Here is a 27,906-nt window from a genome sequence, read left to right as displayed (position 1 = left end):
TCAGGTCGCGCTTGTTGCCATCATTAAGACTGTGTTGCTATGGAGATGTGTGCCGTCGGTCCTCTCGGCAGCTTCAGATGGTTTCGAAGTGACAGAAGGAAGGAGAGCCGGAGAGATGCTACGAGGCACTGAGATATGTGGGAGCTATCTGTGAGCACAGAAATCAAATTCAGATTGGTTTTACATTTTTGTTTTTATTTTTGAGGTCTGGAAGAGATAAACGGAGGAGAAAATGGGTTCCACCTGGTTATATCGGCCATTTGTCTTGTTACTCTCCTTTGTGACGGATTCCGTAAAGACGACAGAAACTCACAGGATTAATGGATTTTATCATTCTGGAGTCATAACAAGCAAATAGGACAAATAAAGGGAATCTGTATGGATTTCAGGTTGCACTGACCCATACATAAAGCTACCTTCAGTAAAGATTAAGGCCAACTTGGGGCCTCCATGATTTCCACAGCAACGTATCTGGATCCTGGTAAATTTGGAAAATCTTTCTGCGTGAAGACTAAGCTGTAACGTTACTGCTGTGGAAACCTGCACAACTTTCTGCACCTCCACCGCCAGTTTTAGCTTTGCTGTGTGGGAAACAGAACCGTCCCACACATGAGAGACACATCTCTGCCTGTGCTGTCAGAAAGAACTGTGCACAAAAGAATCCTAGACGTCTTCATCACACTGCAGGTATTGTCCAGTACAATCATGCTTCAATCCAATCGAGTCGTTGCTCAGGTGTTTTTCTTTCACCCATTTGCTAAATCTGATTTTAAGGCTTCAGGATTTCTCTGTGCAATAAGTCTTTATTGCAGTAGAAGCACAACTCAGAAAACGCGTAACTGTCTTTGGTCTTCCAGACATCAATCTATGTGCAATTTGGAGCTGTGCCTGCTAACCTGGGAGCCCAGCTCATGCTGATCTGAGCACAGCAAATCTATATCTAGCTATATCAATATCTACCTATAGATATAGATCAATATCGATCTTTTACGTTTCTTTCATCAGGAAAGTGAAAATGTTTAGGCTATTTCGGCTGTGTTGAATTCATTCTGCACCAGTGGCCTCAGGTTGGAGCGTTACGAAGCAAACATGCACCAACTTGTGATTAGAATATATCAGACTTTCTTTTAAGCATTTTGTTTCAGAAAATTTCAACTTCCCAGATGTGGCTTGGCTTGGTGTTATTGCGCAACATTGGAGCAACTCTTTCATTAGAAACAAGGAGACAGCATCAAAATCTGCTACTCAAGTATTTGATTTCAGATTAATTTGTGGTCAAACTGGAGAAACATATACTATAAGCTAAAGTTTGAATATTTTTCATATTTATCAGTCGGTAGGTCCCACATTCAGACACATAGTGTGACACTAAACAAGCTACTTCTCTCTCCGCTCTAAATCTGCTTTCCGACTTTTATCCATTTATCTTTTTTCCCCTCTCTGCTCTCTCTCTGTAAATGTATTACCAGCCCATTGTGTGTTTGCTCTGCTTATTGATTGTCTAGAGTCCAGATGTCAGAGAGACAGAATCTGAGCTCAGCCCTCAAACATTACCAACATTTGCTTTTCTGCTGGGATACAGTGAGAGCACAGCAAACGGCAAACCGAAAGCACAGCGAAGGTTCAACCCCCAAAGTATCGCTGGGGGTTTTAAAAAAAAACCTTCACGTCTCCGTCTGACCCCCGTACACAACGACATGGGAGCATTTCCCAAAAACCCGACTGCATTACACTTCGGATGAAGACATGCTCCCTCAAAAACCTCCTTCATTTTGCACTAAAAAGTATATACCTACTAAAAACAAACAAGACTTTTTTCAGCTCAAAATATTTATCTTAGCTTGATTAGTTTGTTTCATGACCAAGTCAGGCATTACGAGAACTGAATAATACCAGTTTGTAATGTTTTGGTTAATTTAGTTTCTAACCTTTTTAACAAACCCACCATTTAGCTGAAAAGAGAGCTCGTACTGTATTTATAAAACATAGCATATGTATTGGAATCAGTCCTATTTTTACCTGTAGTCATTAATTAAAACAATCATAATAACAAAAGCTTTCAATTTGAAGCGATTTTCAAGCAGCAAGACTGTAAACAGGCTTCAGTTTAATTACAAACCCAAAGCCAAAGTTACGTTTTGGGGTTTTAATTATTGATGAGATGCTCCATCGTTTTTTAATAGTTGAATAGTCGTAGAACAAAAAAAACTGTGATAGGAATTTGGTTCACATTGTGGAATTTATGTATTTTCTGTAATCTAAAAAACCCTGAATTCAACTTGAAGGTTTCATTGTTATACATATTGAGATTTAGATGAATATTCCCTAATAAGACAAAGAGAAAACACACCCTTTTTGTAGCTGGTATTATTCAGGTTGGTTACTTATTAAAGTTGAATATCTCATTTAAATTGCCTAGTTTTCTGTCATCAACTTTTTATTTTAGGACGAGTCTGGAGCAAGACGTGAGAAACTTTCCATCTCAGAAATGAAATTTGGACTAAAGTTTCTCTACGCAAAGCAGTCTTTGTATCTAATCACTGTGTTGTCGCAACCTCATTCTCTTCCCTGAAAATCTCAGTTTCTTCACCAACGTCTTCCTACGCGGAACATCCGGGTTACTTTGAGTTAACATGGTAACGCTGCTGTCACTTTGAAACCTCCCTCTGCCTCCAAACAACTAACATTGTAATCAGGATCAGAGCGCGAACCTCCGCACGCCATCGCTGCCTCCGAGGTCAAGGGGACGTGGAGGGAAAGTCAGGATTAGTCTCCCAGCGAACGCGTTATCTTACCAGCTTTGACCTCCATTGTCTTTGTGTCTGTGCTTAGCCTTGGACAACATCGTCCACATTCGATTAACCTTTCTCTCACAGATGTCATTACATATCAGCTCAGATGTTATGAGAGAAGAGGAGGAAATGAAAAGAGATAAGGCACAAAGGAATCGGCAGCTGAAAGAGAAGAAAGGAAAGGAATGAAAGGAAGGCAGATGAGGGTACTTTTGGTTGAGGGTGGCGGCACGTTGGCAAACAGATCTCCACTTGGCAAAAAACTAAAACCAGAAATAGTAACACTCACAGGCTGCAATTAAAACGGCCGTCTCCAGTGCTGCCAGCTGAGCACTTTTAATGGAGGGAAGACGCTCTCCGCAAACGGAGATGTCAGACGGATCGAGCTCTAAGTGCTTGGAAATTTTTTTTTGATAAATAAACTCGTATATCTAAGTGGTAAAGAGCGGGTTCCCAGACATGTGGTTTAACTGGCTTGAAAGTAAAATGTGGATAAAAACCTACAACATCTATATCATCTATTTGTTATCCTGTGACATTTACAAAGTAAAAAAGAAATCCTCCAGTAAACACCGCAGTTTATCAATTTACAGGCTGACAGAAGCGAGGGTTAAATCTAAGGTTCTCCGTTTCGATTTGCAACAACTCTAAAACTATTTCACTTTAACACTTGAAATGTTTGTTGTGGCAAAGTCAGAAATGATGCAAGTACAACAGCAAGGTCTTAAGTTGAACTGCTTGACTCAAATGGTTTTAAAGCATGCAGGATGTAGATGCATTAAGAGCACTCGGATCAATCTTTTTTTTTTATCTGGGCTCACACTCACAGCTCAGGTTTCCATCTGGATTAAGAAACACGTTATGAGTCAACGCACATTTGAAAGCAACTTCCTGTTTCTTCAGCTTGTCTGAACAAACAGGCCAGCATGCCACCTCTGCACCAAGTAGACATTTTATTTTTTGTTTAAATTGTTGAAGATGTAATTTTTAGCGACATAGTTATGAATTGTTATAATTTGTGAAATAAGTTGTCAACTTATAAGTCTTAAATGCCCAATGTGTCATAAAGTAATTGGCAAAAATTAAGTGCCATAAGTTTTGTACAGTTTTAAGAAATGTTTGCATAAAAATGTTACATTAACAGCAGGTTTTACTTCATGCAATGCTTTTAATTGCCATTTCCAATTCGCCAGCATCAATCTTACATTTGCCTCACTCCCCACTTTCAGCTGAAAGATGTTTGAGGGGATTCTTATGCAGCTTTTTCACTCTGTAGCATCTGAATCGGATCAGTACCTGGACTTTTCTTTTTCCAGTTTTCAGTCGGTCCTTGGAGGATTTATGTAAAGTGTTTCTGTAACGTCACTGATAAATGTACTCAGATAACACAGTCCAGATTATTCTGAGTTAAGATTTTGTAGAGGAACTACGATAACAGATACATGCAGGATCGGAGAAACAAACGGGACAAAATATCCTCATTCTTTGTAAGGCATCGTGTAAGCAAACATGAGTTCCTATCAGCTGGGAGCTCCAATGTAGCTGCAAAGAAGATGTGAAGGGCGATATTAAAACTAAAGATGGGATCCGATCCAGTAATGGTTTTGGACCTGATATTGCTTGATTCATGGATGGAAAACCCTCCTGACACGGACCCAGACTCCAAGCTCCCGTGGATTAATTTTAGTCTGAAAGTTTCTTAAGCAAATATTGCATGCTAGCATGGTGACGTGTACATAGTGACCCCATAAACTGCACATCGATCTCTTTTGTCAATGCAGAAACAAGGAAATACTGTAGACGGGATGCTTGGACGGGAAGCATCTGTAATTGGAATGACGGATGTTGACAGAGACTCAAATGAGGATGCAATTATCGTATTAGAGGGAGAGGCAAAATCAGAGTGAAGCTGAGGGAAGAAATGTTTTTAAATCACCATTGCACTTGGCTTCTCTGTGACTTTCCAAATGTCTGGAAAGTCACAGAGAGGTGAAAGGAAGAGTCTGTGACGACAGCGATAAAGTAAGTTAATAATATTAGAGTGTTATTGTGAAATTTAGCAGCTAACTGCATCAAACAGTCTCTAGAGATCTGATTGAATAACAGTGTTGGATTTGAAATCAGGCTGAGGCAATTGATCCCTTCACAGATCCAGACCTGATGATCCTCATCGGCTGCAGATTACATTTTGGTTGGTTTTTACTCTAGAAGTTTTACAGACAAAAAAAGACGGCTAATTAAAGTTTAAATGTGAGATTAGAGCTTATTTTGTGAATGTCTCTGTATGGTCGGGTCAAACTCATTGTCGCAGAAATACAGTATGTCAAAAATCACATAACTTTGTTCTTAAACTCATGTTGTCCGACCCTTCTCGTCCCGACCGCCCTGTCCAACCTTTTCAGAAACTACTGGGAAATTAGTCAGAATTTTGTGCGTGTTTTTTTATGCACAAAAACATCCAGAAGCTGGTTTTTCAACCAGAGAGCAGGATGAATAGTTTTGAGGATTGCAGGAAAGCAATCTGTTTCCTGCAAAGATTTAGTGAGGGTACAGCAATAGTAACTCAACACTTGTTGCTTTACAGAGAAGCGGCAAGGACTCCAGTATGGGTGCAGTCTCGTTCTCCCCTGGGTGTAAACGCCGCTGATGCAGCAGGAAGAGCAATCATCCCTAAACCTCTGACCTCGCGGTACTTAAATTTATAAACCACAGCTCCATAAAACAAAATAACGAGATGCAATGCCGTTCAAAGCCAACAAACAACACAAATACCGCAATCGTCCAAACTTATTTTGCATCGTCTCTGTTCTGCGCCCAAGGAAATACAGTTTCACAGCAATCTGATGATTACCTGCTCCATCATCGCCGCTGAAGCCACTCCTACTGCCGAGTGCATTTCAGAGATACTGACAGAGAAAAGAAAAAAAAAAAAGGAACCCACACATAATAAATTGAAAATCCCCAGAGGGATTTTGCTTTGCTTCATTTAAAGGGGAGGCGGATAAACAGATATGGAATAATGTGCAACCCAGAAGAGGAGATAATATTACATAGAGGCTGCATGTGATAGCAGCTCTGTGCTGAAAGTGGCCCAGGATTAACAGCACAATGCTGCTGTGAACTGGGACAGAACTACACCGAGTTTACATGGACCTAGAGCTGGATAGTACGGCTGAAAAACATATCACGATTTAAGGGTTCCATATCAGTCGATATTGATAATTATTGATTAGTTCTGTGTTTTAAACATCTGAAATATTGACAAATTGTCAGTACGACTGTCCTCCTTGAACAGCGAGTACACGAGCTAGATTGACAGCACCAAGACCCTCCTCCTGGCTCTGATTGGTTATTTTTGGGCTGAAGCGGTTTAATTCTTCAATAGCAGCTCAGAAGGGAGGTGGAGGATGTTGATTTTTTTTTCCACAGATTATCTGTCAACATAGCTACAGTTTTAACAAATATGTAAAACAAAAAACAAATATTTTTAATGAAAGGTACGTACTGCAGCTATAAATGGTCTCTTTCTAAATGGCTGGACAAGATCACCAGCCTCCCCATGACCCTACAAGGATAAGTGGTTGCAAATATATATATATATATATATATATATATATATATATATATATATATATATATATATATATATATATATATATATATATATATATATATATATATATATATATATATATATAGTGGAGCAAACTCTGCTTTCAGGCTTTCATAAAGGGGGATATTAAAGTTTATGATGAGAAAACAGCAACAAAAAAACCAAGAAGAGCAGATTAGAAACATGATTTGTGTTTCTGAAAAATCTGTTGAACATTTTCAGCGCGCCAGAGGAGCGCATCCTACAGGATGGTATGTTTTCACATTAAAATGTCAGCGTGCAAATGGGTCTGATGACACGTTCCTCTGCAGACTGCAGAAGACGTGTCAGAGGAAGAAGGACTAACAGCTTGTGCAGGGAAAAAAAAAAGCTTGTTGCTCTTTAGCACTTCTGCTACATCCATGCATTTCAGTCATGTGGTTCATTATTTAGGCTGGAGAAAAGAAAACACAATGAGCAAAGTACACAGATTTTTGGAGTGGTGCTGTTGTTAACTACTTCCACAGATTTGGATAAGGACATTGCATTTCCCATCAAGCATTATCAGGGTAAAGCACTACTACTTCTATCATAAACTAGTGGTGATGTTTAATATTAGTTTTTGCCTTTCCTCCCCTATTTTTCCCCATTTTAAGAGCATAGGCAAAGCCACTGTGTGTTGTCATAAACACATTCATCACACCTTTGCTCCCAGAAGCGAATATTGTCAGACAAATAAAAGAAAAGCACTGAAAATTATCTCCAGCGGCAGTGCTGTCACTTTTGTGTTGGTGAAATATATTGATTAAATTATACTCTTTATGTTTGTGTCGATTAATCAACTCCATTAATCAGTTCAATGTGTTTAGGTAAGACAAAGGGGGATCCAGAGATGAAGGTTCGCCTCAGATAAAGGAGGTGTTATCAGAGGGGCCTCCATCAGACGCAGAAAGACAGAAGAGGGATTTCCATTTGAGTAACGAGTGACACAATCTGTTGTCTGGTTTGTATCTGCTGCTTTCAGCCAGACAAACGCAAACACAGAGCTTTAAATTCAGTCGTACAGACAACGACTTGTCGAAGAAAAACGAAGCACCGTCGCCTGATTGCCTTCCCAGCTCTCTGCACCGCCTGGCAGAGTCACGTTAGGGCTGGTTAAAGGGCCAATCTCCAGAAAGCGGATCAATGCCTTTTCAGGTAGAAAGAAGGTGGGGAGTCAGTGGGAGAAAAGGGGATTGACACCCTGGCTAGCAGGAGTAAAAATCCCCCCGTAGGATACCAGGGGTCTCTAGATCAATGCCCTGGCATAAATGGGTGAGGAAGAAAACCGGTGAAGACAAGAGACATGAGGACAGATGGACTGAAGTGTCCTGCACCGACTGAACAAAGGCAAAGTGGAAAGTGCCTTAAAATGAGCAAAATGCAGACAGAAAATGAGGCCTGGAGCAGAAGGTGGGAACATTGGCCATAAAAATAATTGGAGCACGGAAACAAAAAAAAAAAAGTCTACAAAGAAGAGTGTCAGGCTCATCTGGAGCAGCTTCCATTCCTGGACAGCACAGAGGCAACTGACAGGCAGACCAAACATCTTCAAGGTCTCCTGGCGTCGAATCATTTTCTCACACTATTCTAAAAGATGGAGTCGTTTTTCTGCCTTCAGCTTTTTGCTTATTTTTCAGACATAAGATAAAGAACAATGATACGAGCCAAGTTTAATGAACAAGAGCTATGTTGATTAAGAGCCTGAAAGATTTCCGTCAGAATAAAACTTTGAAACGACTCTACTTTTCATGCTCATTTCACAACAGAGATGCAGCTTGGATCCACTTTCAAAATCGTCCACATGTCTGTCAGACGCCAGATTACATGATGCGAAAAATGAGCCCAGGCGTTTCCACCTCCAGTCCTACACAGCAGCCATCTTGCGGCATTTAGACTACATTCACGCAGCAGGTCCAATTTTTAGCTTAATTCATTTTTTTCCCCCATGGTCGTTCATACGACGGTCTGCGTCCCCAAAGCGACCCGCAGAAGAAGAACGTCGACGTCACACAGCAGAGCTCTGTTTATGGAAGTAATGATGGATGGAGGCGTTCATGGATCGATTTTAAAGTTTGATCAGCAACAGGAGCCGACAGTATCGTCACAAGATCATAACAAGACAAAGGAAGCTAATAAAAAGAAAGGACAACTCATAGAAATGGTGTTTGGTGGAGCATTATTGACTGCAACTTCTGCAGAGAAATCTAGACAGAACCAGGAGTGGTGTGATCGTGATGGGATGCGTTTCATCTGACACAGACTTCTTCATAAGTTTAGAATCATAACTTTCATCTGGATTTACTACATCTCGTTTCTTCTGGTGCAGAAACACGACGCATGTCTCACATCAATGGCAAACAGCTGGATAAAATGTGACCGTTCGGACTCCAGATGCTTTGAAAACAATCAGATAAATATCTGACTTAGTTCCACATATTGAAGTGGTGCAAAATCGACTTTACTTTGGGAGTGGAAAGACTGCGGCAAAAAAAGTCGGATCTATGTCGCATTTGAGCAACAGAAAAAAAAGTGTAGTTGGGTTGCATTTTGCGTACAGCTGCAACAAATCAGATTCGAATGGTTGACTTCCCTCGTTAGCGCTCAGTCGTTCTGCAGAGGTCTGGAAACGAGCCACTCATTTAAATCCTGAGTCAAGCAGGTGAGCGCTCTGCCAACTGGAAGCAAATACTTCTAAATAAAACTCTAGGCGTGGGATTTTTTTTTTTACATTTCAAGTTAATGACTCTGCGACAGACTGGCGACCTGTCCAGGGTATACCCCGCCTCTCGCCCGGGACGCAGCTGGAGATAGGCACCAGCAACCCTCCCGACCCCATTTAGGGAAGAAGGGTGTAAAGAAAATGGATGGATGGATGGATGGAAGTTAATGACTAAAACAACAAAGCCTGAGAGTCAGACAATAAATAAGCGTAAGAGTTCGTGTTTATTGATTGGTGTCTGGTAATAAAGAACCATGAGGACGTGGAGAATAAATGGTGCCTTGCTTTCTGCACCGTGTTGCTCTAACTACCAAGGTACTTAAATCCCAATGAAGCATTTATCAGAACTGCGACGGTTCTGGCATCGGGAACTTTTGCCCCCGGAGCAAATCATGACAGAGTGAAACAGAAAAGACAAGCAGCCTTACTCTCATCGGGGTTCGGCGAGGCGAGGATGGCGCTGTGCTTCCTCTTCACCTCTTCCACTTTCTCTGCCAGAGTCTCGATAAAACCCCGGATCTCCTCTACCTGACAGCAGAAAGACAGAGAAGCAGTTCAGGCATTACGTTGAGACAGGAAGCTGCAGTGATTGGTCTGATGGATAACCCTAACCCAAACCAGAGTGACTCTGGTTTATAAACACAGGAACAAAGGTGTAACCTCACAACATGGTTTCCCTGGATTGAAAATGTTCTCAGCAATCCTGGTAAAACTTTTCACACAGAAGACAACAATCATACAAGAAAAAAAGAGATCATTTTCAGTCAGAAGTTTGCAAACACTTGTTATGTTGACCTTTCTAAAAGCTCAATGTTGACCTTTTTTTTTAACCAACTTAAAAACCAGTTAGGATGAATACTGGGGATCTCTGTCCAGTTGGAACACCCAGTGGGGTAAAAATCTAAACTATCAAGTTGTTGTTTTTGCAATGCATCAATACCAAAAGCAGCAAAACAGACCCTCAGCATGATGCCACCACCACCATGCGTGACCGATACTGTGTTCTTACGTTTGTCACTGTGGCAAGAAATGTCAGTCCTCATCTTCTCACACCGTAAACTTTCTCCCCAAAGGACCTCAGGAGAGCAGGTGCAAAACTTTTTATTTTAGAGAAGGAGCTTTTTATTGATTTGCCAGCACTTTTTCTGCTTATCAACTCAAGTCTTTATCACTCCTGGTGATTCTTCAACATCGTAAGAAATTTTCTCTGAGGGGGATAGTTAATAATAATACTAATAATCTTTACTGTCACTACAGAAACCATGTAATGGAATTACAATAATAAAATTGGGTGATAAATGGCACTCGGTGGCATTTAATGCCCTTATGGCTGCTGGGCATAAACTATTCTTCAGGCTGTTTGAAAGTTTGGGTCAGATGAGTGATGGACAGAATCTACTATCCAGCAATGATCTCAGACAGACACATACAAAAAAACTGCAGAACGTTAAAAAAAAAAGTATAAATTAGTCCATAAATATGGAAATAAAACCTTCAACAATATTAAAATGGCAGGTAAGACATAAGGACACCGGGCCATGTGTGGTTCTGTCCAGTAACTTAACTCATTGTGGCATTTTGGTGATTAAAATTTAAAATCCAATACTCACATATAACACATTTCCCTATTTTAAGGAAATCTTTATATATAATCAATGAATCTTACATAAAAGCTGAAAAATGTATAATCCTTTCTATGAATGGCCTGCATTAATTTTTACTTTGAATTCTACGTCATCTGCACCAGATCCAGGTTTGACATTTTACCCGGTCGCCTCCCACCTGCTGCCTCATCACCAGCTGCGCTGCTCCGGGCCGCCGCTTGCAGCTGGAGGAGCAGCAGGTCACATCTGCCGTCGACTTCATAAATCTGAACTTTCATCTCAGACTGTCAAGCTCCTCATCGCTTCCTCCTCCTTTACACCTGCTCCGCCGACAGGCCAGGCTCCAAATTTATTCGTCTCCATGATGCAGTTGTCATTTCTCCCTGAAAAACGTCGCCTGTCTACCTCACTTTCGCTCTGCCGCATTCCTGAGCCCGACCTCCCTGAGCCGGGGTCGTTCTTCTCAAATCATCTCCGTAATTAACGGCTGATTCAATCCATTTTTTTAACGACATTATTGGCTTTAAAATGCCACAAGAGAGAGACCACACAGTGACGGTTTCTGTGCGTTAGGCAGAAATAAAAAATAAAAAAATATGGGAACAAACAAAGAGAAAAAGGAAGTAGAATGTGAAACCATTTAGAAAAGGTTTGCTAGTGAGTCATGGTGCACCTTCCAGCATGAAAAAGACACATTTTATTTACGTGGGAGAAAAAAAAACAATTTCAGAGACTCCTGAGAATCTCATTTAAATGCAATAACGCATGAGCGCACGCGCACACACACACACACACACACATAATGCACTGCTAATACTACATCTAATTTATTAAAGGAATCTGTTCTGATTTGTCATTCAGTTTGTGCCTCAACTTCATTAATGCAATCACAAAAACCCAAAAGAAGCTGCTGGTAAATTACTGACACTTGTGGTAATTTCTGCTTCTGAATTGCATTGTTAATTTTTGAAAACTGTGCAAGTTATTATTTGATCAATTAAGCTTTTATTTTATTTTATTTTTATTTTTGCTTTCCCAATGCATTAAAAAAGAATTCCCCACAAATGTTCTTATTGATAATTCAGATTTTTAGCAAATAGAAATAACTTTGGGAAACCCAACTCATGTAAACCCTCAGAGGGAAACATGTTGTGTCCTTTCAGTCAGTGAATCTAACTTATAAGTTGTTGTTTTTTTCCCCCACAGTTTGACATTTTATCATGAAAGCTGTTCTTGTTTTAGGTCAGTGACAGCAATCAAAATATTTCAAGTTTTTATTTAGAATTTTTACACCTTTCTTCGGTTTGGACACATTTTACTAATGTTTTTAAAGATTGACATGATACTCTGTTTAGTATCGTTTTGCATCTTCCTCCAAAGGTTTGCTGGGATTTTGCTCCATTCCTCCAGACAGAACCGGTGTAACCGAGACAGTGGTGTCGGCTCACACACTCCTTTTTACCTTTTCAGCTCTTCCAACAAATTTTCTTAACAGCTCACATCAAGATTTTGCGACGGCCACTCCAAAACACTAACTTTGTTTTTCTTGAATCACTTAACAGCTAATCTGGTGTTATGATTATTGTCCCACTGTGCATTTATATAACATTATTTAATAAATATCTTCTTATTTGTTTTAGTTATTCTTTGAACAATACATCCCACATCACCAAGTAAAATTATCACCGCATTTTTCAAACATAAATTTACAGAAAAGGTAGCAAACGATCAAAGAGACTATCCTTTAAAACTTAAATAAGTTAAAGAAAACAAGTCGATATCTTAAAAAAAAGAATTTCCATCACAGCTTTCATGCTTCTTAATCTTTCACAATGTTGCTGGGTTCATCACCTAATCAGTAAACCATGACGCCTTCTTGTATTCGAACAACAATGGAAGGAAATGGATATTTTCCGAGTAGAAATGCTGATTTTGAAATGAAGATTAGTCGTCTCTTTTCCAAAGGCTTTCTACAATAACATCTCTGATTTGATCTAAGTTTCTTTCTTTATAAAAATCTTTTTTTTTAAAATCTTGTACAATGAAACAAATTAATGATTTGCGAGCTTGAGGTCACAGCTCCTTGCTTTTACTCTCTTCATCGTTGCATCATCGGATGAAAGGAGCCTGTAAACACAAAGAGAAGGAAGGACTGACACTAATGATGCTTCCACGCGCCTCCATGAGGCAACATGCGCCTCGAAGGAATGTTATTCATCTCAGGTGCTGTTGTGAAACTTTGCTTTGCTGTTTGACACGAATTTATTCAACTCATGCAACCTACGTTAACTCGTGTTCATTCTTGACAGCCTGTAAAATCCTAAAAAGCTGAATTTAATTCAACACCTTTAAATACAGACTGCATAGTATTCCAGTAAAAACTTAGTAGGGAATTGTAGATATCATTTTGTTTATAAGTTAATGCTAAACGTTTTACAGTAATCAAGTGATAACTTTTATATGAACAAAATCCTGGACCACATGCCAACGATTTCTATTCATAAAATTTGTGTAGATGCGAGGATAGATTGGTATTCAGATATTCTTATTTTATGTAATATATATAAATAAAGTTTTGGTGCCAGTAGTAGTGGTGGGATGTAAAATAAAAGACAAACTCAAACTGTCCATTCTGCTTCCTAATGTGAGAGAGAGCAAAGCTGCACAAGTCATTCATTCAGGATTGATTTCTGCTCCAGTAACATGTTCATACGATCATGTTAGGATTGTGAGAAACATTGCCACTTTTTATTCTGTTAGCCTGCTGAGAGATCAAGCTGACAACAGTCAGTCACAGATAACATCCTCATTGAATCTTCCACAAAATCTTCTGAAAAGGATCGAATGCGGGGTTATTTTCCCAAGGCAATAAAAAGCAAATTGCGTCGAGGCGTGTGCGTGTGTATGCAGACGTCACGCTGTTGAAAAGCAGACCCCACACACTTTTACTTTTACACAAATGGCACAAACACAGGGGAGAAATCAATAATGGCTCTCTTAGGGACAGTTTGTTGTGTGAATGGAGGACAAAGGGCTGCAGCTGTTCCTCCACTGTCTGCTGCCCCTCCTGATCTGAACCTGAGTTAATACATCCTGTCAGGGTGAGGGACTCTTTACCACTGATTGCACTCTTTTCCCATCTTCTCTTATTACCAATTCTTCATCTTTGGTTCATATGAGCTCTCACTCAATAAGAATAACGCTCTCTCAGCGAACCTGTAGCTCATCTCAAACTGCTCTCTTCCTGCACCCTCAGTCAAGTTATGATTTTATACTTCCTCCTCAGAAGCAACACAATAAAACTATGAACAGATGAAAATATTGGAACTTCTATGTTGTGATGTGTGGCTGTTTAAGGCTGCAGGCAAAAAGGAGAGAAACGACAAAAGGGAAATATATTTATGGTGTAAGTGAGGATAACCAGAAAGTTAAATCCTATTTTTTTCCCCCTTCTGCATGAAATGAAGCACATCAACCACAGACATCCAAATGGTCGCCGGTTATTTAGGATGCGGTGTCTCTTTCATTTACAGATCATCCCATCATTTTGGTTTTTCGGGACTTCTCATGGGAGATGAGGCAATTAATGTCGGCATCAACAGTCTGGACGGAGCCACAGCAACAAAGCACGCTCTTCAAAAAACGACTCAGGCGTTTGCAGCTCAGATATTTCCCTCAGTCTCGTTCGAGTTGATCATAAAACATCTGGAACATTTAAATACAATCTGTCGGGTTTTGGACTATGGTCCGGTTCAGCCAGATGAAACACGTCTTTGTTTTAGATAAAATGAAAGAAATTCAGCAAAAACTTGTTTTTAGATTTCTTAAAAAGTCATTTATGTAAACTTGTGGTTGTTCCTGCATTTTGGGGTTTTGTTTTAGTGTGTGTTTGTTGTAAGAAATGTAACAAAATAAAAGAAAACTTTTTTTTTTTACATTAATTGCCATATAGAGAAAGATTTAAGACTAGACAAGAACTTTTATGCACAGTGGTTGCTTGGGCAACATTTCGCTTTCATATCACTGGACAAGGAGTGTTTTCAATGATTAGCTTACTGTGAAAATTGAAAAAAATCTCATTTGTTAGAGCTAATGTAAGAGGGTTGCTTCTCAAACTGATCAAAGCATGTGGTAATATCTATAATGAAAATCTGGAAGCTCATTTTTAGAGATGATACCAACTTCAGATACCAGAAAATCTACCCAAAAAACCTCAATCAAAGTGAGGTTTTCAACTAATAAATCTCCTTTACGTATCTGCAGAGGTTTTAATTGATGCAACTCGAATTCCTTTTGCAATTTGTTTGTTGTCCTGTTTCCCTTTGAAAACTCGAACATCAAAGCCCTGCTGGTTGGGTCTCTTTCATAAATCACAAATGCGGCGAAATGGCGTTCAACCTCAGCTGACCCTCTTCTGCCGCAGCATTTGCAATGACGATTTTGGCACATCAAAGATAAAGCAGCCATGTTCATAAATTGATATACACGGGCTGTTTTGAAACTGAAAGGATTTGACGGATGAAATGTCGGAAAAACAAAATCTGACCATGAAAGAACAGCAAGCCGAATGTCTTAGTCAGGGGCGCCGTGTAGAGGGGAAAGTTATGACAATTCTAAGAGCCCCTGACCAGCAGGGGGCGCTCCACAATTTGTTTTATTTATTTTTTTGTTCATAGAAATTTAAAAAGAATTGGGGCTCTGTCAATTACAAAATTAATGATATTATTTTCGAAGATTGTTTTTAGCAGTAAAAATTAAATGTTCCCCCTCCCAGACCAAAAACACAATTTGGGCTGCTTTCTCAAAGTGCTAGAAACAACCAGTCAGTGCAGGAGAGTTTTAGTGCTGTCAATCACAATCTCATGTGGTGCTGCTCATCCTTCTTCCCCCTCGCTCTGTGCTAGGCTGCAGCTAGCATAGCTTGTTGTGAATGCTCAGTCTAGTTAGCATAGCTACAAATGACAGCAGATAAACATTTTTCCTGTAATGATAAGTTGTTTCTCCACCATTAGCACAACTAGCAGTGAGTGAATGAGTTGATTGACAGCACTAAGACCCTCCTCCTGGTTCTGATTGGTTGTTTTGGTCGGAATGTTGCAGTACTTTAGCCAGTAATAGTAGTTTAGGAAGGAGGTGGAGGAGATTGATAGTATTCACAGATTATCTGTCTCGTAACAAACTGTCATGACATGGTGACAGTTCTAACAAATATGGAGAAAACATATTTTTTATTAAAGTTATATACTGCAGCGTGAACAAAATGCAACTACATAGCATTTTTTTTAGAAATCTGGATTGCTTCATGTATATTTTGCATGTTGCCTATGACTGTTGCTGTTGGGGAGAGACCTTTCAGTAAGCTAAAACTAGTAGAAAATTTTAAGCAACCTACTTGCATGAAGTATGTGGACTGTTGCATGTAAAATTCATGAGCAATAAATATTGTGCTAGTTATCAGTAATGGACCAAAGAAAGCAAAGCAGTCGCAAGCCTTTAAAATTGGAACATTTTAATGGGTCAGATAGACTCAAAAAATTGTAATAGCAGCTGCGTGGGGAGGGGAGGTAAATTTTCTGTTATGGGGCCCAAGATTCCTGGCGGCGCCCCTGGTCTTAGTAAATCTCAACAATCCCACTTTTTACATTTATGTCTCTGTGGGAGATCAGGTCCATTAAGGAGCCATTACCGAGCCCACTTTACTCAGACTGAAAGATGTCACAAAGTGAACTCTGTGTGACTGATGACTCAGAGGGGCACCGTCTCTCCTGAGGTACCATTTCTGGTACCTCATGATGAATTTAAATGTTTGGTCCTGAGCTTGTTTTTCAGAAAACCAGGATGGCATTCAGACTGTGAGACAGAGATTAAAAAATCCAACCTGACCCAGTCCTGATCCGACCCGACTAATTATCTTATAGGCCACAGTCCGGAGTAATTCCAACATATTATTTAAGATTTTACTGCTTTCGTTTTTAGACCACGATGTAAGTAAGTAAGCAGTGTAACCTGTCCTGTTTTAAGCTCCATCTTGTCGCTTGTTGTAATCGCAGGGTGAGTCAAGTGAAAATCAATTGGGATGTGTGATTGATGGGAGCGGAGCCGCCTGCGCTTGTTACAGTCTGGATAACTTCTGCATCCTTCCTGCTTTCTTTATTTCCTCAACAAGTTAAACTATCTACTCCTGCATTCAACCTATGATAAGCAGATTAACATAACTATTTACTGTGCATTATTGTTTGGTTTCCTCTGTGCTGTTTGTACTGCAGGCTTCTTAAATGTGCCACAAAATCCTGAGCTTGTTCTGTGAATTCTGGGTCTGGCTTCGGCCACAATTCTAAACTCTATTGTGAGATAAGCATTTGTGCAAACAGAACCTACATGTAGACGCATACATCTCAAAAGTATGTTTGGTAAAACAAAACGAAGTGATGACCTAGATGAACACAAGCAAACTGAAGTAAATAATGATCCGTGCCACACCCAAAACATTAGAGATGGTTATAAATCATTCCTCGGCAGCAGGAGAGAAAACAGTCTGCGCTACCTGGATAACAGTCCAAAACGAGTGGAACCGATATCAGAAGAGGGATGACGCCCTGGCAGATGTGGTGTTACAAATAACCTGATCATTAATCCATGATGGCAAGTTATGAAAGCAGGACAGAGGGAAAACGATGGGAAGGATTAGAAAACAAACCTGTTCAAAGAATTCCTCCATGAAGCCTTTGTCCATCCCCACGGCGACTTCATCCTCTTCTTCTGTTGTCTCCTTGCCCTGCACACGCACACACACACGCACACACACGCACCCACGCACGCACACACACACACACACACACACACAAAGATACTGTTATTATCAAAGAGAGACTAAATAAAACTGAATATGATGTTCTGATTGGACAAGATTGCAAACACATTTATAAACTGCATTAATGTTGATCACAGCAGAAAAGTTGTGATCAAAAGACCACTTCTTTTGCATAATTTGAGGTTAAATAAAACGGCTCCCTCTCCACCCATCAGCTGATTAGAGTCAAGGAGCACTTTAGCAATTAGAGCCACAGATAGAGTGATTAACGACTTATTATTTAATTACAACCTGGAGGCAAACTGAATGCTGGTGGGGGCAGAGGGGGCTGTTCTTTTTTTACATCTCCCTTAACACATAACTGTAGAAAGTTGATATTTACACTCAATTTTAAAAAAAGAAATGCAATTTTTTTTCTCTTCTATGTGACATTAAATTAGACTAAAGTGTTTTAGGTCAGTATTATTGCCCAAAGTTTTTCCACACGTCAGGATAATGAGAGAAGGTTTTTTTTTTTTAGAGAGATTTTTAAATATCTTTGTTAGACTCAAAAGTCAACATACATTTCCTGAGTACTTGAGTTCTGTTTCCTTCCTCAAGCTGCTCACAATAGTTTGTAACAGTATTTCTGCAGAAATTAAGACTTTTGTCTAGAAGTTTCTAATTTCCAAACTGCAATCCAAGCTTTATGGATTATTGGCTTCTTCTTCTCTGAGTGGCTTTTCAGCCCATGTTGACCTGCTTCACTGTAAATACTGAGCCGATACCAACCTAAGCACTTTCTCTCCTAACTGCAGGAACTGATTGAACAATTTGATATTAGGCTTTGAGTATATTTTATTGTTCAGCCTGCATGTCAAAATCACAGCTAATTTCTGCTGAAACTTGCAATCGACTGAGATTAAAGCAACTACCTTCTAGTGTAAAAGTCTAAAAAGTTCAGTAGCATGATGAATGTTTGGTAGTAAGAATGTGTGGTTTCAGTTCATGAAGAAAAACAAACATGCTGAGCAATATTGGTTTTATGTAAAGGAGATGCTAATGGAGGAAAACTGGAAAAGTCTCAGATGTAGATGTGCTAATGTTTTATAAAACCTGAGTTACGGCCTCGCTGTGCGCTGACTGGGGCGGTTTAAATCTTAGTTTCAGGGAACCAAGAGGCATTCAAGATCCTTCATGATGAATTTAAATTATTGCAACCATAACCAGGCACACAGGAGAAATATTGTGGAGCCACAAGTGGGAGAAAGGAGTGGTGTCTGGTTGGTTGAATTAGCTAAAAGGGACATGTAACAGAAAAAGTCTCACAATCCATCTCTCAACAAAGCCTAACTCCAGTACCTGGATAAAGGAAAGGATCATTAGCAGGAATCATTAGGATTTACTGACATGCTGAAGATGAAACACATCTAAAGTATCACCCTCAAAAATTAAAATAAGTGAAAATTGAGTCCAAATTACTGCAGAATATCCTAGATGTCATTTACCAAACCTGGAATCTCCTGTCTGAAAATGTGACCTCTTCAGCAGCAGCACATGGAGGACATCAGACAGGTCTTTCTCATGAATCATGTCAATTCAGAAAGAAAACATGAAAATAAGGGAGAACGTTCTAATTTCCCATCATGTAGCCAGTGATTCATCATGAAATAAATGTTTACTTCTAATCACATATCAGCCATTAAACTGCATTAGCAGGGATCTCATGTGGCTTCATCTCATTCATTTAGCCACTGTCAAACTAATTCACATGCCCATTATGAGACCCATTTGTATATCAACATTGTAACGTCAGGCTGCACTTTTCATCTTTTTTTTTTTTTCTGCCTGGTGTTCCTTCATTTTATTCGGGAATTTAACAGAAGCCAACACTAACCCACCCACGTCTGCGATTTCTTTCCAAATGAAATCTTGTTTGTCAAAATCCGCTAACGTGAGAGGACGTTCACGTGAGCCCCAGTTAGAGGAGGGATCCAGTAAGAGCTTCAGATGCATCTGTGGATGTTCCAGAAACCTTTTCCTGAGAGTACTCTCTGGTCTCCTTCAAGCATTAAGTCCAATCAATATTTAAAACACACAGATGTACACAGACATTATTATCAAATTATTATTATTATTATTATTATTATTATGAGCTTCAAGAGCGTATGCTGGCTGCCCCATTCACCCAGACGAAGGCAGGAAAGTGAATGCTGCCTTACATTCACTGGGAGACATAAAGCTTACAACCAAATGAGGCAGATAAACAAATATCTGATGGGAAGAGTTATCCCGTCTCTGCAACATTAATCCACGGCTGTTCAACACACTGAGACTCGTTTGTAAGCATACGGATGTAAATGTAAGCAAATGTTTGTAAGCAAATGTCTTCCTGCTGAGTATACTGTATGACATTTTGGTTTGTTTCTAAATATTGGAGCATTTTAAACACTTCTGTCAAATTCATTTTAAGGAATTAAACTAAATGTGTTTTTAATGTTGATAATGCTGAAAAAACAAACCTTGAGCGCTTTAGATTATAATGGCATATTAGGGGTATTACAGATTAAAGAAAAAAATAAAATAATAAAATGATGAGGCAGCAGAAGAATATTTTGTTGCCCAACAACTTGTAACTTTCTACATTAATTTCACATGTCATCTATCTGTCCGTCCGTCTATCTATCTATGAAATATGGCCTTAAAAGAAATCTCACTTTGCAATTAAAGCCTTGAAATTGGCCTTTTTCTCTTTAAGAAGCTCCTGATCTCCCTTCAGTATGTCATCACACCAATGCGTCTCCATGATGCCGTTTGCGACCACTCTTATAAGCTCAGCTGACGTGTAGCTCCACCAGGCGCTTGCTAAATGATGCTGCCACTAGTCTGGAGGAGCTGAGTGATGAGGGAGGGGCGCTCTGTGAGGCTGCAGGTCCAAACTTGGTGGGAATCAGCGGCGCTCGGCGAGACCAAGCGATTAGGCATCCCCGGATGGTTGCCATGGGAGATTAGAGGATTCTTCAAACATGGATGAAAACAAAAATCAATGCAACAATCTGGGTGTGATTTTAATGAAGGAACAAATTAATGCAAAGCTGAGAAAGTCAACTTTACATCATACTTTAACTTTTGTTCAAATAAAAGCTTTGGGGTTATTTAATTCTTCTGTCTAAAATTGCCAACAATATTTTCTCAACATTCATGAAAAAATTTAAAAATGTGGCTTATAAAAAAAAAAAAATTTAATCAGTTGTAATGTACAAGAAAATATGCTGGAAATGTATCTTTGTCAAGTTTTTTGCTGTGTGAAAAAAGAGTGAATGAAAATCATTTTGCGCTTTTAATTAGCACCTTCGTCTGTGTTGGGCTTTTACAGGAGAACAGCTGACGGAGATGACCAGAAGGGAGAAAGAAACGAGGCACAACGAGGAGATGAGTTAAAAACACAGACAAGAGAAGAAAAAATGTTGTGAACCAGGTTTAGTGGGAGATGCTGAGAGAGTTGGCACAAATCTTAGTGAGAGGAACACAAAGCCACTGTTATCACTCTATTATTTGGGCCCACTCAAGATATATTTAACCCAACGCAAACTGTTTGTTAAAAAATTTGTGAAAACAGTTTATATTCACGGCAGAAACCCTCCTTAAATAACCTGGGGATACAAATATCCGAGGGAGTTAATATTCAGCGCTGACATACGGCGAGGAGTAGGACCTGCCGCATTTTTACTTCAGCTGCGGTTCTGTCCAAACAGCGGTTCTGCACAAAGCGGGGCGAACGCTGTAAAGACTGCAGCAGCAGGATGCAGAGGAGGAAAACAAGCAGGCAGTCAGAATAGGCTGAGAGAACGCTGTTCAGCCTCCACAGAGGGATGCTGTATCCCCTGCAGAGAGATAAGGCTTCTGGTCTGTTTTTTTTCTTCTTTTTTTTTACTTTTCGGTCAACCAACGGCAGCAAAGTCGTCTTCACCTCCCACCCAGATCTGGAGCTCCCGCTGAGCCAAAAAGAGTCTGCGGAGGCCCTCCGCGCCGCACTTTCCACTCAGCCCACAGACTTTACTGTCCACACACAGCAGATGCTCTGAGCCAGACACAAAAACATACATCCACACATCACAGATGACACACTTATAATACGCAGCAGATGGCATGCACACACACACACACACACACACAAAAAGAAAACAAGGTCTATAAACGAGCCGGTCCTCAGTGGACCGTAACCCATAAAATGCATTCCCCCTCTGGGCTCATGCTCGGGCGCGACGTCCCAGCGGCAGGTGATGCCGCCGCCCGATTGCGCCGTTCGTTAGATTGGAGAGTTTTGCAACAGCAGGGAAGTCTTTCCATGCAGACAGAAGTGCCCACACATCCAGAGCGCGCAGAAAGACGGAAAAGAAATTTATTCCATTCAATCAACCAAGTTGATTTGTGATGGTGCAGCAACAAAGCCGGTTCAAAGTGCTTTTATATCATAAAAACACAAAGACAAAAAGTTATAAAACCAACATAAGCATCACCAACTGAGAAACCAGTAACAATTTTGTCAAGTGCCGAAATCTAAATCATCAACACAAATCCAATATGTTGGTCAATTCTCCATTTATTATGGTTCATAAGCAACTCTAAACAGGTGAGGTTTTAGTCTTGATTTAAAAGAACTCAGTGTTTCAGCTGTTTTGCAGTTTTCTGGAGGTTTTGTTCCAGATTGGTGGTGCATAGAAGCTGAATGCAGCTTCTCCGTGTTTGGTTCTGGTTCTGAATCCCCCCGAACCAGAAGACCTGAGAGGTCTGGAAGGTTGATACAACAACAGCAGATCTTTAATGTATTTTGGTGCCGAGTCGTTCAGTGATTTGTAAACTAATAGAAATATTTTAAAGTCTGAGCTACTGGGAGCCAGTGGAAGGACTGGGAGAGAGGAAGATAAAGCAGACCAGGCTTAGCAAGGTATATAAGAAGTACGAATTTCTATCAGAAGGCACAAATGAGGGACAACTACAGCTACACAGCAATTACTGAAAGCTGTGAAAGTGTCACACAAGGTGCAACAAGAACCCAGAGAGACGCAGGGAGCCGTGAATAAAGCAGCTCTGTGCGTACTAACAGTAATCTCAGAGTTGCATGTGATAACAGACGAGACGCAGCTCCTGCAGAGGTGAAAAGACATACAACTGCAGTTCTTTGCTGTCCTTTTTGTATTTCCAGTTTTAAAAGCCGACCTGTTTTTGGCATCTCTGTATGAGAGCCGGTTGAAGCAGCATCCTGGAGTCCGACTCATAAATAAACCGTCAGCTGCACAGGGAAGCGATGTGAAAATAACCAAGTTTAAAATCACCAGGCAGGGAGCGAGATTTCCTCTGAGCTTACACAGGCATGCACAGACACCCTCAGGTTATAGATGTCGCTATTAGAAAGACAGAAAATACGAAGATTTTATGTTTTCTTTGTGTGGCGCTCGTTGAGGTCCAAGTATTTCAATCTTGATAATAGTGACATGCAGTTTAAACTGAACCATCTGTATCTGTAGATGATCACCATCATCATCACATAACTGCCTCAGGTGCTAAGAAATCTAATCTCATTTGCCGCTTTACAGATCTCTTCTGTTTTTTTGTTTTTTTTGTCATGAGTGTTTCTGAATATTAAAAAAAATATATGAGTTAATTTTTGCAAAGGAAACAGTGATTCAAATTACCTAATGTGAAAAAGCACTGACTGCTCATGATGGTGTTAATAACTGGCTGTGCCATCTTTTGTGACAATCAAGAAACGTAACTTGCAAAGCCTGGACTTTGACTGGGCCACTGATCACTGTCACTGCAGGAGCTTAAGGTCGGGGACCGATGGCTGCATAACCTCATGAGATCATGGTTCTATTACTATACCACCACAATGTTTAACTGTTGGTATTATTATTATTATTTATTTTAATGTTACAGCAGTTTCACGGTGGTTTCAAGTCTCAAAAGTTTCACCTCAATTCACAGTCAAGCCTAATTCCTCTAACGACTGAACATTTTGTCATCACATCCTCAGCATCTAAATGAATGACACAAAGAGTAGTAAATAATTCAAAATGTTGAACAATGACTTAAATACAAAATGTTTTTATTTTGATAAACTCTGCTGGATTTATCTATTTAACCATTAACAGCGAAAGAACATGAAGGCCAGTGTTGTTAATTTTGATTCGTAAACAAGCTAAAGTAAAGGGGAAGTATTAAGTGTTTCTCAGCCATATTTTGCTGTTTTACAGCAAATCAAGTAACTATGTTAACTTCAGTTGTTTAAGAAATGTTTCTACATATGAAAAATTAAAATTGAAATGAATGCACACCTTGAAATGGGATCTCTGTAGCTTTAAGAAACCTGTTCTTTTTGAAACTCTTGTTTTCAGGACATTGTCACATTACTCCTCTATTAACCCTTTAACGCTGAGAGGTAGCTCGTATAATGAGCTCAGCAGATTCTACCAGGTGTTTGCTGATTGGTGCTGGCTAGTCTGAAGGAGCTGAGTGGGGGCGCTGTGAGGTAGGGCTGCTCTGTGAGGCAAAAGCTTGGCTTAGAAACTGCAGCTCTGAGGATGAGCTGTGCCTCAAAGGCAGAGCTGGGTTCACGTTCACGTTTTGAACAACTGAATGGTCGCTAAGGGAGACTAAAGGATTTCACAAACATACTTGAATGAATCAAGGCAACACTCGAGATGCTTTTTGATGAGGAAATAATATTATAACATGATGAAAATCTCAAAAAGGTTGCTTTAATACAATACAGCCCCTTTAATACAGCATTCAGCTGGAGAGACATTCATGTGCTCATTGTTATAAGGCTGCAGCTAACATGAACAGATTGTTATGAGTCATTAACAGTCCATAATTCACCAATATCGCTGGCTAATAATCAAGCACATCTTTTCACAGAACGACATGCACAGCAGCTGCAGCTCTCATACCTGGTTCCTTTCACTGCTGTTTCACTTTCCTGCTGCATTTTGGGCTATAAAATGCTTATTTTCATATTTAAAAAAGAAATGCTATTTGCCTTTTTTGTGTATTTCTAATATTGCACAAAAGCTGCAGAATGTCAATATTCTTACCCAACGACTAGATTAATCGCCAGAATAATCGATTACTAAAGTAACTGCTGTAGAACTGACTCAGTGTAACCTAAGATTTAATTCTCCGTTCAGTATTCTGACAAAAAGGCACACTAGCAGCCCAGAGACGATGCTAACACTTTGAAACCACGAATCATCAGCCGACTGACAGAGGACCTGTCAGAGTGAACGACTGCCTGGCAGAGGGGGAGGACAGGGTGTAGGTTGATTGAAACCTGGAAATTATACAACTGGAGAGGCAGCGCGGCTGATGAGCGGACACGGGCAGTGATAGAGTGAGCCAGGAGAAGACCAGCCGAGTGTAAAACTCACTCGGTTCCTGTCTCATTACTCCTCTCCCTGTTACAACGTCGTCAGCAGAGGAAAGCCACACGTGTCTGTCGTTCGGAGAGTACACTAATGATTAGTTTCTGTATCTGAGAGGAGAAAAGGAGCTAAAGCGGTTTATTTATTTATTTATTTTGCTTCATGCAGAATCGCTGAGAACTATAGAGAAATATCCTCTTTAGAATCTAAAAATAAGAAGAGTTTTGTTTCTGTTTGTCAAATTATTGCAAAATCTTGGAGCAGAAGACTTTGACTTTAAACCATGCATTTACTAATAAAGAACAGCAATACAGTAAAATAATGAAAGGCAAAAAGTTAAACATATTTAGTGCTAATAAAACAGAAGATGTCTGAGAAATATTAATTACAAGCAATGCAAAAATGATTGTTATATTTAAAAATGTTATGATTAGATTGAGTTGTAGTGAATGTACAGCAGCTGCATTGATTGCTCACTGCCTATTAAACAGATTCTCTTATCCATCCATATCATCTTAACTTTTATTATTTTAAACAAAACAGAAATATGAAAGAAAGTAAAAAACAATTTAATCCTTTCCCTTAAATCCAAACAGCAGCCATGTTGAAGAAGCTATGAATCATTCATCAGAAAAATACTAACTGAATTCCCTGCTTTTCTAAAAATTGACTTATGACGTAATTTCATCTGATTTTTTCATCTAATTTTAAATATGAACTTGGTTTAGCCATGCACATGTCCAAGTTTTTGAACAAAGATGTTTTCGTTCAAGTAAACAGAGATCACACAGCTACTGAAGGGATAATTGAAATTTTTTTCCAGTGACGTTTGCTGGCTGCAATGACGACAACAGAAGAGGCTCTCTTGCATTTTTATGCCTCTTCTACTATAAGTAACTAAAGACTGGCCAGAGTATTACAAATAGGAAACAAATCATTTGAATGCAATTAATTACAGCTCTCAAAGACACAATGCAAAGTAGTTCTGAGCTTCAAGAAAAACAAAATTGGTCACAAAGCTCATTAGCCAATGACTCAATGCAATCACCTGCATGCTACCACATTATTAATCAGGTGGAAAAACTACTGAAAAATTGAAGATTTCATGCTTTCATCTGTCCACTGTGTCCACACGCTTACTCAGAAACAGGGATTGCTGCAGAGTCAATGACTCAACGCCTCCATCTGTCCCCTGTTGTCACATGTTCTCCCAGGATTTACAATTTCTGCAAAGTCAGAGACTCGAGGAAATTAACTGTCCATTGTTACCACATGCTTATCCAGGTGGAAGGATTGCCACTGTAGCCAAATGCTTCCTCAGAAAGAGGAAGAGGGATTCCTGCAGAGTCAACGATTTGTATGCGATTATCTTATTCAGGAGGGATTGCTGCAAATCATCCATTCAACTTTAACTTTAACAGAAGCCAGGATGGCTGCTAAGTCAATGACTAAATGTAACTTTCTAGTAATTGACAGTGTGAGTTTTGGTTGCATGTGGGATGTATGCAATTAAATTAGAATCTGCCTTGGACTAGATCAGTCTGATTTTGTAGTTGTAGGATTTGTTTGATTCTTAAAGTCCCTTACATCTGCTGGGAACTGGCACTCTATTAAAAAGCTGAACCGAACCTCCTGCCGTTTTTGTGACAGTTACTGTGAATTACTTCTCATTTTAAGACTCCTGCATAGTTATAGAATGCCTAACAATTTCCTGTTGCTCTCTCAGTGTCCTTCTCCTTTAATTATCTTCTCTCTCTTATCCACCTCACCTGTCGTTTTGACACCTCCTTCCTACAGAGTGGAGCTTGACTACAGAATCATTACCGCAGCAGAGCCACACACCGTGGACTCGGTTACCTTTCTCTCCCCTCCACACTTCATCACTTTCCTTCCTTTGCACACGCTTCTGTCCAGACTTTAAATTTTATATTGCATCTGTCACAACATTTCGCTGTGCTATGTTTCCACTAAATTAAATAATTTATTCCTCCTCATCCCCCCCGACCACCACCTCACATCTTTCTGACCTTTAACAATTCAATCATCAGAGTGATGCCATTTAAAAGCGCATAAACACAAATCTACAAAGGGCCACACAGCAAAAGGTTAAACAATGACTTATAATGCGATACTACCTTGACTTTGCATGAATCGATATCAGTCGGTTTCAGGTGTAAATCTGTCAGCTCTCAGAGAGACGTCTATTTGTGCCACAGAGACTCACATGAGAGAAGTGACCTTTCAGCCCAAGTCCTGATCCCCTCCCCACGTTTCGGCTTCATAGCTCATAATTAGCTGACGGGTCGGGGTGTGACTATATGAATTACACATGATAGAAGATTTTCATACACCAACTCTTCCATCCTGTGTGTGTGTGTGTGTGTGTGTGTGTGTGTGCGTGTGTGCGTGTGTGTGTGTGTGTGTGTGCGTATGTGTGTGAGAGTGAACCAGGTTTTTATATCTTCATGGGGACCCATCAACAATGTGGAGTTGTGGGGACCACTGCTCCTTGTGGGGACATTTTCTTGGTCCCCAAGATGGGAAATGTTGTTTTGGGGTTAGGAGTTTGGTATGTGATTGTTACGGTTAGGGTAATGATTACAGTTGGCGTTAGGGGTAGGGTAAGTGTTAGACTGAAGAAAATGAATGGAAGTCAATGTAAAGTCCCCACAAGTCATAAAAACATGACTCGTCTGTCTGCAGGCAGTAGAAAAAGGTTGGCCAGTGTTCAGTTTGGCAGAAGTGGGAGAGAAAATGTCATAAAGCCTCAATTGAAGAAGAGATGTGCTGTCACCGCTTCCTCCCTCCACCCATATCTGCTGCTCCAACTTCCCTCTGAAATATGGAAAAGCCGGAGCGAGCTGCAAGTCGCTGACCATAAAGGATTATGACACGATCCATGCTCTACTAACACAATAATGCTGCAGGAATGGAGGAGAACAT

General features: G+C 39.9%; 1 protein-coding gene across 6 annotated transcripts in view; it reads right to left on the bottom strand.

Moving 5' to 3' along the window:
- stx1a (syntaxin 1A (brain)) overlaps window positions 1–27,906 on the bottom strand; it is a 56,290-nt gene that overhangs the window by 20,238 nt on the left and 8,146 nt on the right. For all 6 annotated transcript variants that reach the window (XR_006370915.1, XR_006370917.1, XR_006370916.1 and 3 more), the window contains exons 2-3: window positions 17,447–17,524; window positions 9,574–9,673 (exon numbers count right to left, since the gene is read on the bottom strand). Coding sequence is in view for 3 of the 6 variants with exons in the window: in XM_044120287.1 (XP_043976222.1) it covers window positions 9,574–9,673; window positions 17,447–17,524 (178 nt within the window). In the remaining 3 variants the exon portion in view is untranslated. The remainder of the gene's footprint in view (window positions 1–9,573; window positions 9,674–17,446; window positions 17,525–27,906) is intronic.

This window comes from Gambusia affinis, linkage group LG06 (assembly GCF_019740435.1).
Source record: "Gambusia affinis linkage group LG06, SWU_Gaff_1.0, whole genome shotgun sequence".
Taxonomy (NCBI): Eukaryota; Metazoa; Chordata; class Actinopteri; order Cyprinodontiformes; family Poeciliidae; genus Gambusia; species Gambusia affinis.
The sequence above is the reverse complement of the archived record's forward strand: the minus strand, read 5'-3'. Positions and strand labels throughout refer to the sequence as shown.